Source organism: Apus apus, chromosome 1, assembly GCF_020740795.1.
Source record: "Apus apus isolate bApuApu2 chromosome 1, bApuApu2.pri.cur, whole genome shotgun sequence".
Taxonomy (NCBI): Eukaryota; Metazoa; Chordata; class Aves; order Apodiformes; family Apodidae; genus Apus; species Apus apus.
Genome location: NC_067282.1, coordinates 27,760,974 through 27,775,060, shown reverse-complemented (window position 1 = coordinate 27,775,060; position 14,087 = coordinate 27,760,974). Strand labels below are relative to the sequence as shown.

The 14,087-nt window shown below is 36.4% G+C and overlaps 1 protein-coding gene across 5 annotated transcripts in view; it reads right to left on the bottom strand.

Annotated features, from left to right (window-relative positions):
* The window catches only part of INTS6 (integrator complex subunit 6), a 46,505-nt gene that overhangs the window by 2,078 nt on the left and 30,340 nt on the right, over positions 1-14,087 (bottom strand). For all 5 annotated transcript variants that reach the window (XM_051622605.1, XM_051622596.1, XM_051622614.1 and 2 more), the window contains 11 exons: positions 13,429-13,583; positions 10,478-10,630; positions 10,214-10,346; positions 9,615-9,709; positions 9,079-9,189; positions 7,255-7,470; positions 7,020-7,146; positions 5,602-5,744; positions 4,686-4,920; positions 3,642-4,013; positions 3,123-3,216 (listed from right to left, as the gene is read on the bottom strand). In XM_051622605.1, the coding sequence (XP_051478565.1) occupies positions 3,123-3,216; positions 3,642-4,013; positions 4,686-4,920; positions 5,602-5,744; positions 7,020-7,146; positions 7,255-7,470; positions 9,079-9,189; positions 9,615-9,709; positions 10,214-10,346; positions 10,478-10,630; positions 13,429-13,583 (1,834 nt within the window). The remainder of the gene's footprint in view (positions 1-3,122; positions 3,217-3,641; positions 4,014-4,685; positions 4,921-5,601; positions 5,745-7,019; positions 7,147-7,254; positions 7,471-9,078; positions 9,190-9,614; positions 9,710-10,213; positions 10,347-10,477; positions 10,631-13,428; positions 13,584-14,087) is intronic.

Here is a 14,087-nt window from a genome sequence, read left to right as displayed (position 1 = left end):
GCATCGACTCTAACTCACATAATCACAGAATTGTTCTAGTTGGAAAAACCTTTAAGATCACTGAGTCCAACCATTAACCTAGTTCTACCAGGTCCCAGTAGAGGGAAAGACTGTGGATGTTGTTTCCCTCATCCACTAGGTGGTTCACATTGTCACAGAAGGATATCAGGTTCACCAAGTATGACCTGCCTTTCATGAACCCATGCTGACAGGGCCTGATCACCCTGTTGTCCTGCATGTGCTACATAATGGCTTTCAAGATGATCTGCTCCATGACCTTCCCTGGCACCCAGATCCAAATGACAGGTCTGTTAGTTTCCTGGTTCTTCTTTCTACCCCTTGTAGATGGGGGTCACATTTGCCACTCTCCAGTCAACTGGAGCCTCCCTAGTTGCCAGGACTGCTGCTGGTAAAGGACAAAGTGGCTTGATGAGCACTGCAGCGAGCTTCAGAACCCTTGGGTGCACCCCACCTGGCCCCATAGACTTGTGTGTGTCTAAGTGGTGTAGCATGTTGCTAACCATCTCCTCTTGGATCATGGGGCTTCAAACTGCTTCCCATTTGTCTTTCAGCTCAGGGGACTGGGTACTCAGCACATAACTGGCCTACTACTAAAGACTGAGGCAAAGAAGGCATTAAGTATTTCAGCCTTCTCCTCATCCTTGGCTGCAATGCTTCCCAGCTGCATCCAATGAAGGATAGAGGTTCTCCTTCATCCTCCTTTTGTTGCTAATATATTTGTAGAAGCATTTTCTGTTATCTTTGACAGCTGCAGCCAGATTGATTTTGAGTTGGGTTTCAACTGTTCACTCTGCTAGGAAAATCGCTACCATTAATAATAATCACAGAATCACAGGATATTAGGGGTTGGAAGGGTCCTCTGAAGATCACTGAGTCCAATTCCCAATAAAACTTCTTTGAGTAGACCTCGATATTAAACATAAAGCTTCACCATTATTTTGAAATTGGTTGTATTAATTCTTGCCAATACTTTTATCATAAATGGGTATTGCTCAGCATTTTATCTAGGTCCACACTTTGGGCTTTGCTATGTGTATTAATAGCTAAAGCTCTTAGTTTGGAGAATAAATAAAAGGGAATTTAATTTCTCACACTAAGAATTTGGTTGATTTGGAGAGTTCTGATCCATGTTCTGTCAGCTTTTACTCTAGACTGTTTAGCAGAGAATAAAAACAAATGTATTCTTAGTGCTATGACCATTAATGGATTGCTACACCACCTCCAGAAACACTTAAGACCTCTACACTACAAAATAAAGGGCTGAAAGAAATTAGCCTAAATAACTCACTTTGTGTATCCAAAGTTACAGACATCTATTGGGAATTCACATCTCTTATGTTCCAAGAAGAACTCCTTGTAAGGACTAATACTACCCACCCAGGCTTAACCAAATGTGTATCACTAAGCATAAGAAGATTCTTTGTCAGAATAGAAATAGCCCAGAATTTAAGATTGAGATGTTGTACTGCCTAATCCTTAATATTTTTACCATCAACTGGGAGAAAATAATCCATTATCTACCCCATATTGATTTCCGCATGTCAAAAGTGATAGCTTTTCTGCTATCAGAAGAGGAACTGTGGGACAGTCTGTTTCCTAAGGAAGCTGAAAATTGTGGAATTTTTTAGAAATTTCCCTCTCCCCTCACAACTCTCTAGTGGATTAACCTCCAAAATTGAATGGGGACTGTGTTTAATCACACCCTTTCTTGCTGAAATGTTCAAGAGCTATCTTAAATCTGTATTCAGAGTCAAAGCTTCTGAGTCCAGGGAAAGAGAAAAAACATCCCAAATTTGAATTGCATTCCATGGTACTGCAAAGTCAGCTACCAGTTAACAAGACTGACAACTCTGGAGAGCCTAGAGACGTTTCCTGCAGACAGCAGGGAATGTTAGTTAAATGTTGCAGCTTGCCCAAATAAGAAGCAGAGACCTGCAGAGGGATTTGTAGGCAGTGTTACTCAGGTGGATAAAATGACCACACTACAAAAATCTAACCCAGAAGAGAAAGGAGACTGAGTTGTTCCTACACTCAAACCAATAAAAATTAAAGTTTAACAACAACTGAAAAAAAAACCAGAATTGTCAACTTTTTCCAGCAGTAAATACAGAAAGCTGTTGGCTATGGTGAAGGACAGAATTTAATTCTAATGTATCCAACAACAACACTCCACCGCTGCCAAATTTTGTAGGGAAGAAGTCAACTCAGGATAACTGGAATAGAGAGGCTGTGCGATAGAAAAGAGAATTACAGATGACCTGAAGAGCCTGATTTTAGAGACACAAATATTCCAGCCCCCTGCTAAGGGTTGCCACAGACTCCAGAAGCAACGGTACTGTTTTGTTGTTCCAAGACAGTAAGTTGTTCTATGGAACAACTCTGACAGATGATACAACAATAAAGACAGACCAAGCAAAAGCATGACAAAGTCATTGTTGCTGTAGGAAAAGCATGACCTATGAAAACCTACATAGCCCACTGTGCTGGCTGCAGAATCCTGGATGAGTTGTATGAATGTCCAGTGTTGTTATATCTTAAAATCCCAGCATGGTTTTATCCAAAAATTAGTTGGATTTTCACTTAATCATAAAGTTTGTTTAATAATGCCCCAGGAAAAAAAGCTGACTACTAAAAAAAACAGATTAGAGCAAAAATAAGCCTCAAAGTTAGTTATATTTACAATCCAAGGAAGATGCTGGAATTATTACTTCATTTCAACTCAAATACTATTGGTTCCAACCATAATTACTTGTTTCTTTCCTCTTAGTAAACATGTAGAAGGCTAAGCAAGTATGGTCAGCCTAAGGACATTTAAATAAACAGTTTCTACCTGGATTAACAACACTGGGTTTAAATCCTCAGCAAGTCTCTCTACTCCAGTGACAAACGACCTCCTATTTCCACAGCCTCAGACAGGACTACAATATTTCTGAAGGAAATAAATCCAAAGAGTAGAGACATTTCTTTTCTAGGGAATTGTTTGCTTGCAATGCAAAGTACTGTGTGGCAAGTTTCAAACAAAGAACTGCATGGGTGTCAAGTAGTTATGTATGGCAGTACCTGGTGTAGTGTTATAAAATTAATACAATTCAATTGCCTACCTTGAAGCTTCTTTGATAACATTTTGTAAAAATATCAGTCGAGTTTGTAAGCTTCCTTGTACATGCTTCAGTAAAAAGAAGATTCTTTCATATTCTTAAAGAGAAGAGCAAAAATCACAGTTACTTCAGAAATGCCTATAGAGATATCTGCTGTAATAGATCTGAGTGAAATGAAACAGATTTCCCTCAGCATTTGTAAGCTTTTAGGATACATCTCCTATCAACAGGCCTGTAGTAATTACATACTGTTCAATGAGCACTAACATTAAGAAACACAGCACACTGTAGTTTATGGTATTACTGGAACACATAACAAACATTCTAATACTGACCATATAAGAAACATTACTTTCATGAACATTGATATGTATAGCAATGTTTTTATCACTCATCCAGGAACTTTTTAGCAGTTTTAGCTTCAGTCTCATGGTTCAGTATGTTTCTAAAATAGTGATCTAATATGAATTCTTCGTCTAGCTCTCATGCCAATAATCTAAAAGAGAGATTTAGTATACTTACTCCTTCCTGGTTTTCGGATCTCTTTCATAATTTGTGCTCTTAGCTCTATATTAATCTCTCTGGAACTTCTGCAATGGACTGTCTTCTTCCCCTTGCTGGGTGAAGACATTGGCAAGTTCTCTTCGGTACTTTGTTCTTTACTACCTGCTTCCTCATGATTCTCCAAAAACCCATCAACATTCACGTTATTCCCCAAATGTTCGTGGCCTACATCCTCTGGATGAGCTGACAGTCGATCCAACAAATTGAACGGAGAAGAGGACATTGAAAAATCCGAATCCACAGTATTCAGGAAAGCATCTGATGCAAGTGGATCTGTAACATGATTCTCAACCACATTGTCCATTGTAACCTCATTATTTGTTTCTGATGCTGAAAAAGCAAAGATTACACTTGCCAGTTTCACATTATCATCTGAGAGAAGTCAACAAGTCAGTTCAGTGCTAAACTCCTGTAAAGCTCTGTACCAGCCTGTATAGTCCATTGTACACACCAGGCTCAAAAAAGTGTTTGTGGGTTGTAATACTCAGCACATTACTACAACTCCTGGCAATTAATGGCTTAAAAAGATAAATTGCTATATGGACTATCCACAAAAGAAAAAGCACCTGCAAAATGTGCTTTTATGACATGCTTGTCTTTCCCCATTAAGCTGAACTAAGTTTACTTTAGTGCTGAACAGTGAGCAAGACTCTTACACAGCATCTCAGCTCCACACTAAGGGAAGTAAGTGAATTCACAGCACTACAGCAACATTCAAATTAACTTCATCTGAATTCCCAGGCAAAGGAAGAACATCCTTCTGACTGTTTACATTGTCTCCTCATTTAATACAGGAAATACATGGTTTATACTGGGAAGATTGTCTGAAGGACTACAACACTTTCTGTAATCAATCCCAGATGCACACTGAAATACTTCATTTTCAAAAACAAGGGATAAAATTGCCATATTTGGCAAATCAGCCAATGGTATTTCCATGTAAACAAGTTTTTTGCATAAATTAAAAAGCAAGCTCTCTAAAGATTATGAAGATTCACTTACTTTTGTGAATAGGAATAGGCTTAACAAGGTCAGGCTGTGCTTGTGTGATTGGTGTTGGTGGCCCTTTTCCTCCAATGTGGTTATTCACAACTGGAGGAGTTTGTGGTCGACCTCTAAGCAGGGGGGACATACAACGTCGTCGTTTTGGAATCCCTTGCATATTTGGTTCTCCAGGTCTTTTATGTTTATTTTGAGGTCCTGATACAAATTCATCTGCTTCATCTATCATCATTCCCTGTAATAAATTTAATGGGAAGAATTCTTAAACTTTACACCAAAGCCACATAACAAAAATAATTCATAATTAATGGTTTCATATTATCATGATGTTCACCATGTATAAGGCAACAACGTACAACGTCCTCTTGCATACTGAATTCTCAAATGTTGAACAAAGTAATACATGAAACTGCATCAAATCTTTCCTAGACTAAATCAATGTGCTCAAGGCCCTTACACAAAGGTCTGCCCAATAAGACAACTGAATGGGCAGTCAAGCTTCTTTTTCAGTAATTGCAAATGAGTCAAACATTTAAAAGAAGAGGTCTAAGTGATAATGATAATTTAGTCAAGTCTAAGCCAGATTTGGACAAAAGGGAAAGTCCATACTCTCTAAGTTATGAGACACTTTTTACAGGAGAAGTTTGGTAACAGAAAGATCATTAGGCATTAGCTATACTACAGTGACAAACATATTTCATTTATAATACATTTCAGAGCCTAAATACTGTTTTTCCTAAAAAGATTGTCCTCCATAAGAAACTATTGATGGAAAAACATCTGAAACACTTTCTTGTAAGCAGTACTTTTCCAGATACTCCAAAGTGTTTCTCCAATACCTTGCTCTTTGAGTGCTCTAATCAGCAGCACACACACACGCCAGTACATCTTTAATAAAACTTTACATAAAAGTCACCTTTTTGTCCAACTTGAATGGATTGCCAAATGTATGAAGCCTTCGTGGTTGATCAGGATCAAGCTCTCGGAGCGGAGAAGGTATTTGTTTTAGATACTCCTGGTAGTTTCCCATTTGTGCTATAGGTACACTGTGAACTTGGTCTATTGTAACAGAAGATTTTATTAATATATAATACTGTTCATCTTGTGAGAATTTAGTCTATATCCACTTCATACCTCCAATTTTCAGTCTTTTATCAACTGCATTAACAAAACAGATGTGCTAAACTCATTATTATTCTTGCCTAACTGTCATTTGTAACATCGTGGTTTGAGTACAGGAAATTCACTAAAATGAATCGGTGTCTTGTGTATTTGTCATTATGATAGGGAAATAAACAATAGTTGTCATGCATGGATGCCAGTTCTCCACTGTCTTGTAACATTTCAACAGGGTAGATGGGTGAAAAAACTGGAAATGGGAACAAATTATTACCAAATTATTACTACAAACAAAAGCTGCGTTAATGCTAAGTAGTAATTCCATGCTGCCTACAGCTTTGACACAACTCTAGCCAGTTTTAGCCACTCAAAATTTAATTGTTCAGACTAGCATTTTCCCAAAGAAACTGTGATTTTTGACCACTGGAATCAACAAACTCTTAAAATCCATAGGACCTGATTCTAAACTTCTTAAGCGTTTAGTTAAAGTTGGCCAGTCTTTGATCAAGCAAAATAAACTCTGCAGAAACAGCAGAAAAAAACCTTACATTAGTTTTTATGTTGTTCAACCCCCTTCCCAAAGAGCAACTTCCGTACATTCCACATTAAAGTATCTCTTGATCACAGATGTTAATCTGACCTAAGCACTGACAGGACTAATGTAACATGCACATTCACTTGCACTGCACTTCTCATTTTCTCCACTTAATTAATCATTGTCTCTTTCTTAGATGCCATCAAGCAGTGCCTGAAGACACAGCAGAAAGATAAAGGAATAAATTAGCAGACTACTGAGCTACATGCTGTTGGCCTAAAGGGCAAAAGGATCACACTGTCCAGAGTGATTTCCACTTTTCCACTGCTCACAATACACTTCTATGGAGAGAGATCATAATGTTCAGAACTGTCCTATGATTTTTTTTTTCTCAGCTGTATCATGGAAGTTGGGAAAAAACAGTGAAAAAAGAATCTTACATAAAAGCATGAGTCTCCTGATATGGACTAAAGGACAGAGCAGTGAATCTGCATCTTCTCAATCCTCACCATTTTCTCTTCCAGTAAGTTAATTAAGGAAAAAAAATAAATCTAACAAAACATGCAGTTTAACAGCAGTATCAGACACCCTCTAAGTTTTAAAGAACTACACTATTTGTTACAGTCTTCATTTTTTTTTAGTACCAATCACATGGACAGGCAAAAAAGAAACTATCTAACCTTCATCTTGTCCTTTGAGGAACTTGCGAGTACTCTTCAGTAAATTAGATCTCATTCTTGTTAACTGATCCAAAAGATTTCTTCTGGGTATGTCATAAGCATTTCTAAAAGTCTGAGGTTTCAAATCCTATGGTTCCAGCAAATAAAGGTCCAATTAATACCATGAATGAAACAATATATAGCATTTCAATGGAAGTATATTGAAAATAACAACATTACACACAGTGGTGCTTACCTTATTCAGCAAAGCTATTTGGAACCCAGCATACTCCTTCATATTGAGGTCTAGAGGTCTATGAGGAATTTCCCCAGTAATCCCCTGTAGCAGATGTTGAAAATCGTTCCTATGTGCCATAGACAGGTTGTGTGATCTGCTTCTGACCTTAATTCCAGTCTCTTGCGCTACCTTTTTGCCTACAGAGCCAATGACTCTATCGGACTCTATTTTGGCCTTAATTTGAAATAAATAAATAAATAAAATTGACAATATGCTCTTAAAAGGATTAGTCAGACTTATTCATTTTAAATTCCTACCTAGAAGATTCAACAATGTGCTAATACACTATGACGACCATAACTAGGATGAGTGCTTAAGGAGTGCTTAATACATAACCATTTAATGCTTATTACAATTTTAAATATAACGAACAGTTTGTACCTAGGTCTTCTGCATGTTTCTCCTCTGCTGCCCATTATGGTATCAAAGCACCAATATGCATGCAATGCTTTTATTTTCATAAAATGCCATAATTTGACTAGTCATGCTCTGCAAACCTATCTGTACTCACACTGTTTTCTATGGTAACAGCTAAACACTAACTCCCAAAAGACCGATTCTCCCACAACTATAGTTGCAATCAGTCACACCATGGTTTAAACTTTCTAAAAGCTCAATAGGAATAGTCATGATATTAATAAATACTAAACACATGATAATGCCTTGTTCTCTTTGACTAGACAGCCCTAGCCCCCAATATTATGTTATATTTGTACCAAATTAAACAAACACCAGCTTTTGGGCAGAATATAGTTGAACAAAGGGCCAAAAGTAATCTAATAATACACCTGGCAATATTTGGTTTGCATTTTCACATCTATTTGTAGACAACTCAAAATTTGAATATGTACTTATTAAGAATACTGACTGTTTACTGGGAAAGCCTTTCAGAACTTAGAAAAGCTTTAAATACAATTTGTAGTGCATGTCATTACATTTTAGGAGACTAAAACGTCTAGGTTGAGAAGTTAGTTCACCTCACAGAATACTGAGCATTATGACTATGAACTAGTGGGATATAATGTAAACTTCAAGAGGTTTGTTCCTCAAATAATCATTTATATTAATGTTTAAAGAAAAAAAACCTGGTCCATAAGAACTCATTAGCCAAGTTTCATGCACTACTGTTTATGAAGTTTCAAGTCTACTGCATTATTTTATTATCCTGAACAGGAAAATTTAATATGCACAGCTCAACAAAATAAAAGTGTAGGTAGCAGGGCAGAAACGCTTTAGCAGGTGCAGGAGACTAGTCAAAGATATGGGCACTATTCTAAATACAGTCAACAATTTCTGAAGTTCACCTGAAACTTCTACATCTGTAACCTTCTTTGAGATTTTGAATTATGTCAGTTTATATTTACTGAACACTTCCCATTTCATTTCACAAGTCAGAAAAAGAACACCTGATTAAGATGCACAAAGTACAAATTTCTGTTTTCTGAAAAAAAATACTAGAACATTTTTAATATCTAAGGTAAGACAGCATGTTTTCTTTTGGACAAAAGTATGTCTGTACAAGTAAAAATAATTCTTAAATAAAAAAAAATCTCTATTTCTAATCTCCATATCTATCCATACAGACCAGTCTATAGAAGTCTATATTTACATGTCAAGATTTTCTTCCATTCAGAAAACCAAAGTACTTTTTTGCTAATTGCTTATAGGAAGATATTAACTTGATCTTTCTGCTCTTTTTTCTTGAAAGCCATTGAACTTGAGTATTTTAAGATTATCCTGATATTAGAATAAGTTTTTACTGTTCTTTTGCTTCAACATTACCTGCTGACTCAACTTTTTGAGATATGAAATGACACTGTAACTAAGTCCATATTCCACATTGTCAGCTATAAGGTTTGGTGCTCCCATCATTCTTACAGCTTTCTTCAAAGGCTGAAACATGGAATACATTATATTGTCACATTTAACTTTATAAGTGTTGTATACATACTTCAACTAACTGAATCAATTTCAAATACTACCCAAGGTCCTCAAAGTTAGAAAAGAAGAAACAAAGACTTTCACAGCAGCTTTTTTGTTGTTTTTGTTTTAAAGCACTGGTCCATTCATGCAAAATCAATAATTAACAGAGATATCAATTATATACAAGTCACAGCTGATGAAAATTTCTTAACGTTCAGGTCTCAACCTTTCCACAGGACTCCAGTGAAACAGTAAGCATCATTATGCATGAAGTTTAACTATGCTCTCTTAAATTAATACATACTACACTTGAAATAGGGAATACACCCATAGTGGACAAATAACTATAATTACATAAGAAAAAATAGAAATTTTAACACAGTAAGTCATCTTACCCCAAGATAATAAGGAGGCATTGTCTTCAAATAGCTTTCAAATGACTGCCGCCATTTCAACGTAGGCTTTGCCTTGTGTACTTTAAACAAGTCATCTGATGGTTATAAAAACAAGAGACAAAATGAAAGGCATGCCTAGACAGCATTTTTTCTACTAAAAGAAACTCTCAGAGGAATGCCAGTTCCGCAAAACTTAAATTAACATATGTATTTTAACACATATGCAACTAAACTAAATATATACACACACAAGATAAATGCTGCTGCCAAAAGACGGAACCTGATAAATTATTTATCAAATTGAATTGGTAACTGAGAGAACAGATTGGGAAAAAATGGCTCCTAAAATATTGAAAGAAGTGAGACTAAAACATATCTGAAAGAACGATGATGAAGTAAATCATCCTATACATTGAGTCTGAGTCATGAAGGCAAGCCAATTGGTGACACAAATACAAGTTACTGATGACAAATACATTGATCAACATTGTAGTTTTCTACAGGTGTGTGGTTAATACTGGCATTAATTGCAGTAATCTGCTTAGATAAATTTTAAAATTGCCTATCACCTAGAAAAAATTTTATGAAGTGGTGTTTACCTAGCAGTGGAAGGAGGACTGGATAATTGTAAGGCATCACAAATAAATTCACACAATTCAGCGCTGTACTAGCTTTCAAGTAACCAAAAGGATGACCAAGTTCACTGTATTTTGCACTATTGCTCACATATACCTGCAATAAAACACATTATATTGTATGTGAATCCAAAACATTGTATGCTGAAATCTGACATTTTAGTTTGATTACAGAATGAAGGCCATAAAGAAATAGCATTCTATAAATTCAGCATGTACTCTACTTGCCTGCCAGCAGGTCTGAGGGGATTTTCTTTCCAGGATAAACTGGGTCAGCGGTGAAGGTTCTAACTCATATTTATCAAAAGGCAGTTTGTCAATGACCATCGGTTCACAGTCAGTACAGGAGAACTTCACCACAGGATGAGATGTGCGAGGTGGCTAAACATAAGCATTCCACTGTTAATAACTCTGCACAATGATTAAAACCCAATTGTGACATGATAACTAAAGTAATACGAGTTCTCTGAAAACAGACATATTTAAGGACCCAATTCAATACAGGATTCATATTTATTGTTAATGAGTTCTAAGTAATTAATTTATGACATTAACACTGTCTTAATCTGAAGGAATCTTACTTTCTAAGTAAATGCCAATTACCTTACCTACTAGTAAAGACTAGAACAGTAGACAAGTAAAACTTCTTGCAAATGGAAAGAAATACCAATGGGGACAAAAGATTCCTCAATGCTACTCTAGGGCATGCTCACTTTTATTCTCCACAGAAGCAGGTGCTGTACTTCTGCCCTTGCTCATTTGCTCCAGCACTCTTCTTTCTTGGAAAATTTAACAGTTACAAAATTCAAAATGAATTTTAATGACTAAGAGAACTCACATTGCACCTAGGCCTGTGAAAACTTATTTAAATGCAAGTATTTTAAGTGTTTGGATTGTAACAGGGAAAAGGCCTTGAGCTTCAAGTGTGAGATAGGAACATATTTGAAATTCCTTTTGCTGAAAGGGAAAGCTCATCTTTTTATGTGATGAAAACTGGAGCTGTACACCTTCCACCAAAAAGGTTTTCAAGAGAGGAATGTAAGCTCTTATACTTACCCTGAGAGCCTCCTCCAAGGCCATTAGAATCTGAGGAAGAGCTCAACTAGGAAGTCTCCTTTCATTTACTGTCTTTATAAGGTGGTAACTAATACATACATAAGATGGACTAGGGAAACACAGGGTTCCTTGGACCTTCCTACCATTTCACCTTGAAAGTAATTTTTCTACATTTATAAGCTCTAGCCTCTTCCTTTTAGGATGAGCCACCCAAATGTTATCTGCCCACAGAACTGCTCTTGCCTTGAGTGTCTCCACTCTGAGGAAGGTGTACTGTCCAAGGGCACACAAAACAGGAGGCCCAACCAACTGAAGGAACTGCAATTCTCTTCAAAGAAGATGCCTCCAATAAATAGTTGTGGTGGAGTTTTTGACCAAGCCATGAAGCAGCTATACTAGGAATAAAAAGGCTGCAAAAGAAGTTGAATGCTAAGACTTGAAGTCAAATACCACTTGGCTGGACAGCAGAATTGTTTTTACCTCAGAACAGTGGGAGCAGCCATTTACATGTTGATCTGCCAACTTAATTATTTGCAGACTTTCACATACATTTAAGAAAGCCTTTATAGTATCATTACCTACAGTACCTGAAACAGTTGTTGGGGTAGGACTGTTTGAGACAACTCCACTGTGGATCAGGTAACAGGGAAGAAAAGAAAAATATCTAACTATGGACCCTTTAGTAGGCAAGAGTTATAACATACACTAAGCTTTAACACTATTTTCAGAACAGTAAGAAATTACAAGTCTTGAAACACTAACAGCAAACTTTGCTCTGCAACATTGCATAAGGAAGGTTCAATGTGGAATTCCAATTAATATCAACAGGAATTTAGCTGCACATGAAATAATCCAGTGCTTTATGCAGTTATGAGAGCTATACATGCTACAACTGAGAGAATAATTTCTTCTCATCTTCTCACTATTTGATTAAGTCAACCTCATGTGTTTGTCAGATTTAGCGCAACAGCTCTTCACTTGGCAAGATCTATTTTCACAATCTCAATCAAGATCTGCAGTAGCAGACAAACCATACTGATTCTAGACAATGAATGGCGGCAGGTATGCCATTGATAGTGATTATAAGGCCTACACAGAACAGTTTTCCTACAGAGCAGCTTTTTAACATCCAGTACACAGTGATGTTTCATTTTCTAAATGACTAGAGAAGATTTACTTTTATTCATATATGCTAGCTTGCTTTGCAGTTCCTAAGAGCAACCACATCCTTCAATGAATGTAAACCCAGACATCAACAATATCAAACCTGTAAACAAGACTAAAATTTCATACTTGCATCACTCCTTAACCACTTGTATTTCACAGAACTTTATATATTTTTCAAACAAAGGAGATAACGTTTATGAAAAGTTCAATGAGTCTGCTAGCCAGCACACTAGTTCAGATTTAAAAAAAAACATGAAAATTCAATAAAAATCATCATGAAATGTAGGGAGCAATTATACAGCTGCATTATTTCTACTTTGATGATTTTCAAAGATTAGCAGAAATAGAAAAATACATTACACTATGCTAATGATTAGTTCTCAGACCAAAAAGGCAGTGTAATGCATTCTCTTATGAAAAAGAACAAATAAAATTAATTCTATGGGTAATGTTTAAGAAAACAAGACGAGTTTCTCTACTTGGGATAAACTGAAGGTATGGCTACTCTGAACAACAGCAGATGAAATTACATTCACTTGCTAGAACGAAGAAAGAACTATCACACAGATTCAAAATTGGGAAGTTCATACTATTTTCTATTAATACCACCTGCAAGACAACACATTTTTATATTCTATTATCAAAATGCCACCTTGTTTCTGGTTTGATATTTTAACAGAATGCAAACAGAAACACCACATACAGGTCAACAAACAAAACTTTTACAGGCAGCTTCTTAATGGTCCAAAGTTACTAAAAAGCACACCCCATGGTATTATTTGCTCATCAGTAACTTCTCCAAGATAATGGTAACACAGGTTTACACATCATTCCTCCCTGGGTTACACTTTTTCATTTGCTGCAACCAAGTACATATCTTAAGATTTAAAAATCAGTGAATATGAAAATATTCCCCCATGCATAAACCCTTTGATTTATCTAGCTTCAGTACGTACCAGCGTTGGAGAATTTTGATCTGGCCAAAAGGATTCAGGAACAGGCCAATGACCTATAGGAACCCCAGTTTTAGGGTTTGGTCTGACATAAATAAGTTTGTGACAGCTGTGCCAAGGTTGAGGTCCAAAAGTTCTAGATATATCCACCTGCCCATCTGCAGAAGAAAAAGGTTTTAGGAGTCCATGTAGAGTTAAAATCCAAAAAGTGTTAGATAACTTCTGTGAAGAGTTTAAGAATTATACCCCAGGGTTAATATTCTTTCTAAGAACAGCAGATAGTTGTCAGGAAGCATTTCTGCAAAACCCCAGAAACTATGAGACACCAAGTAAATATTCAGCATTTACAGGATCAGAACTGAGAGCCAATTATCTGGAGCCATTATTATAATCAGTTTCCTTATCTTCCCCTTTTTATTACCAGATAACCTTCAAATCTACATGCACTAAAAAAATCTGATATGCACAACTAACACTGCTGGACTAATTTTTTATTGCAGCAAATCAGGATTTTAAAAAAACCCACAAAACCTTCCCAGTAACATCCTAAGAGGGACATAGCAAAGCCATTTAGAATGAGAAGTTAAGGCTGCACAGTCATACTGGCTATTTTAACTCTTAATGCAACCACTTTACTACAATAAACAAAAAAGAATGAGTGT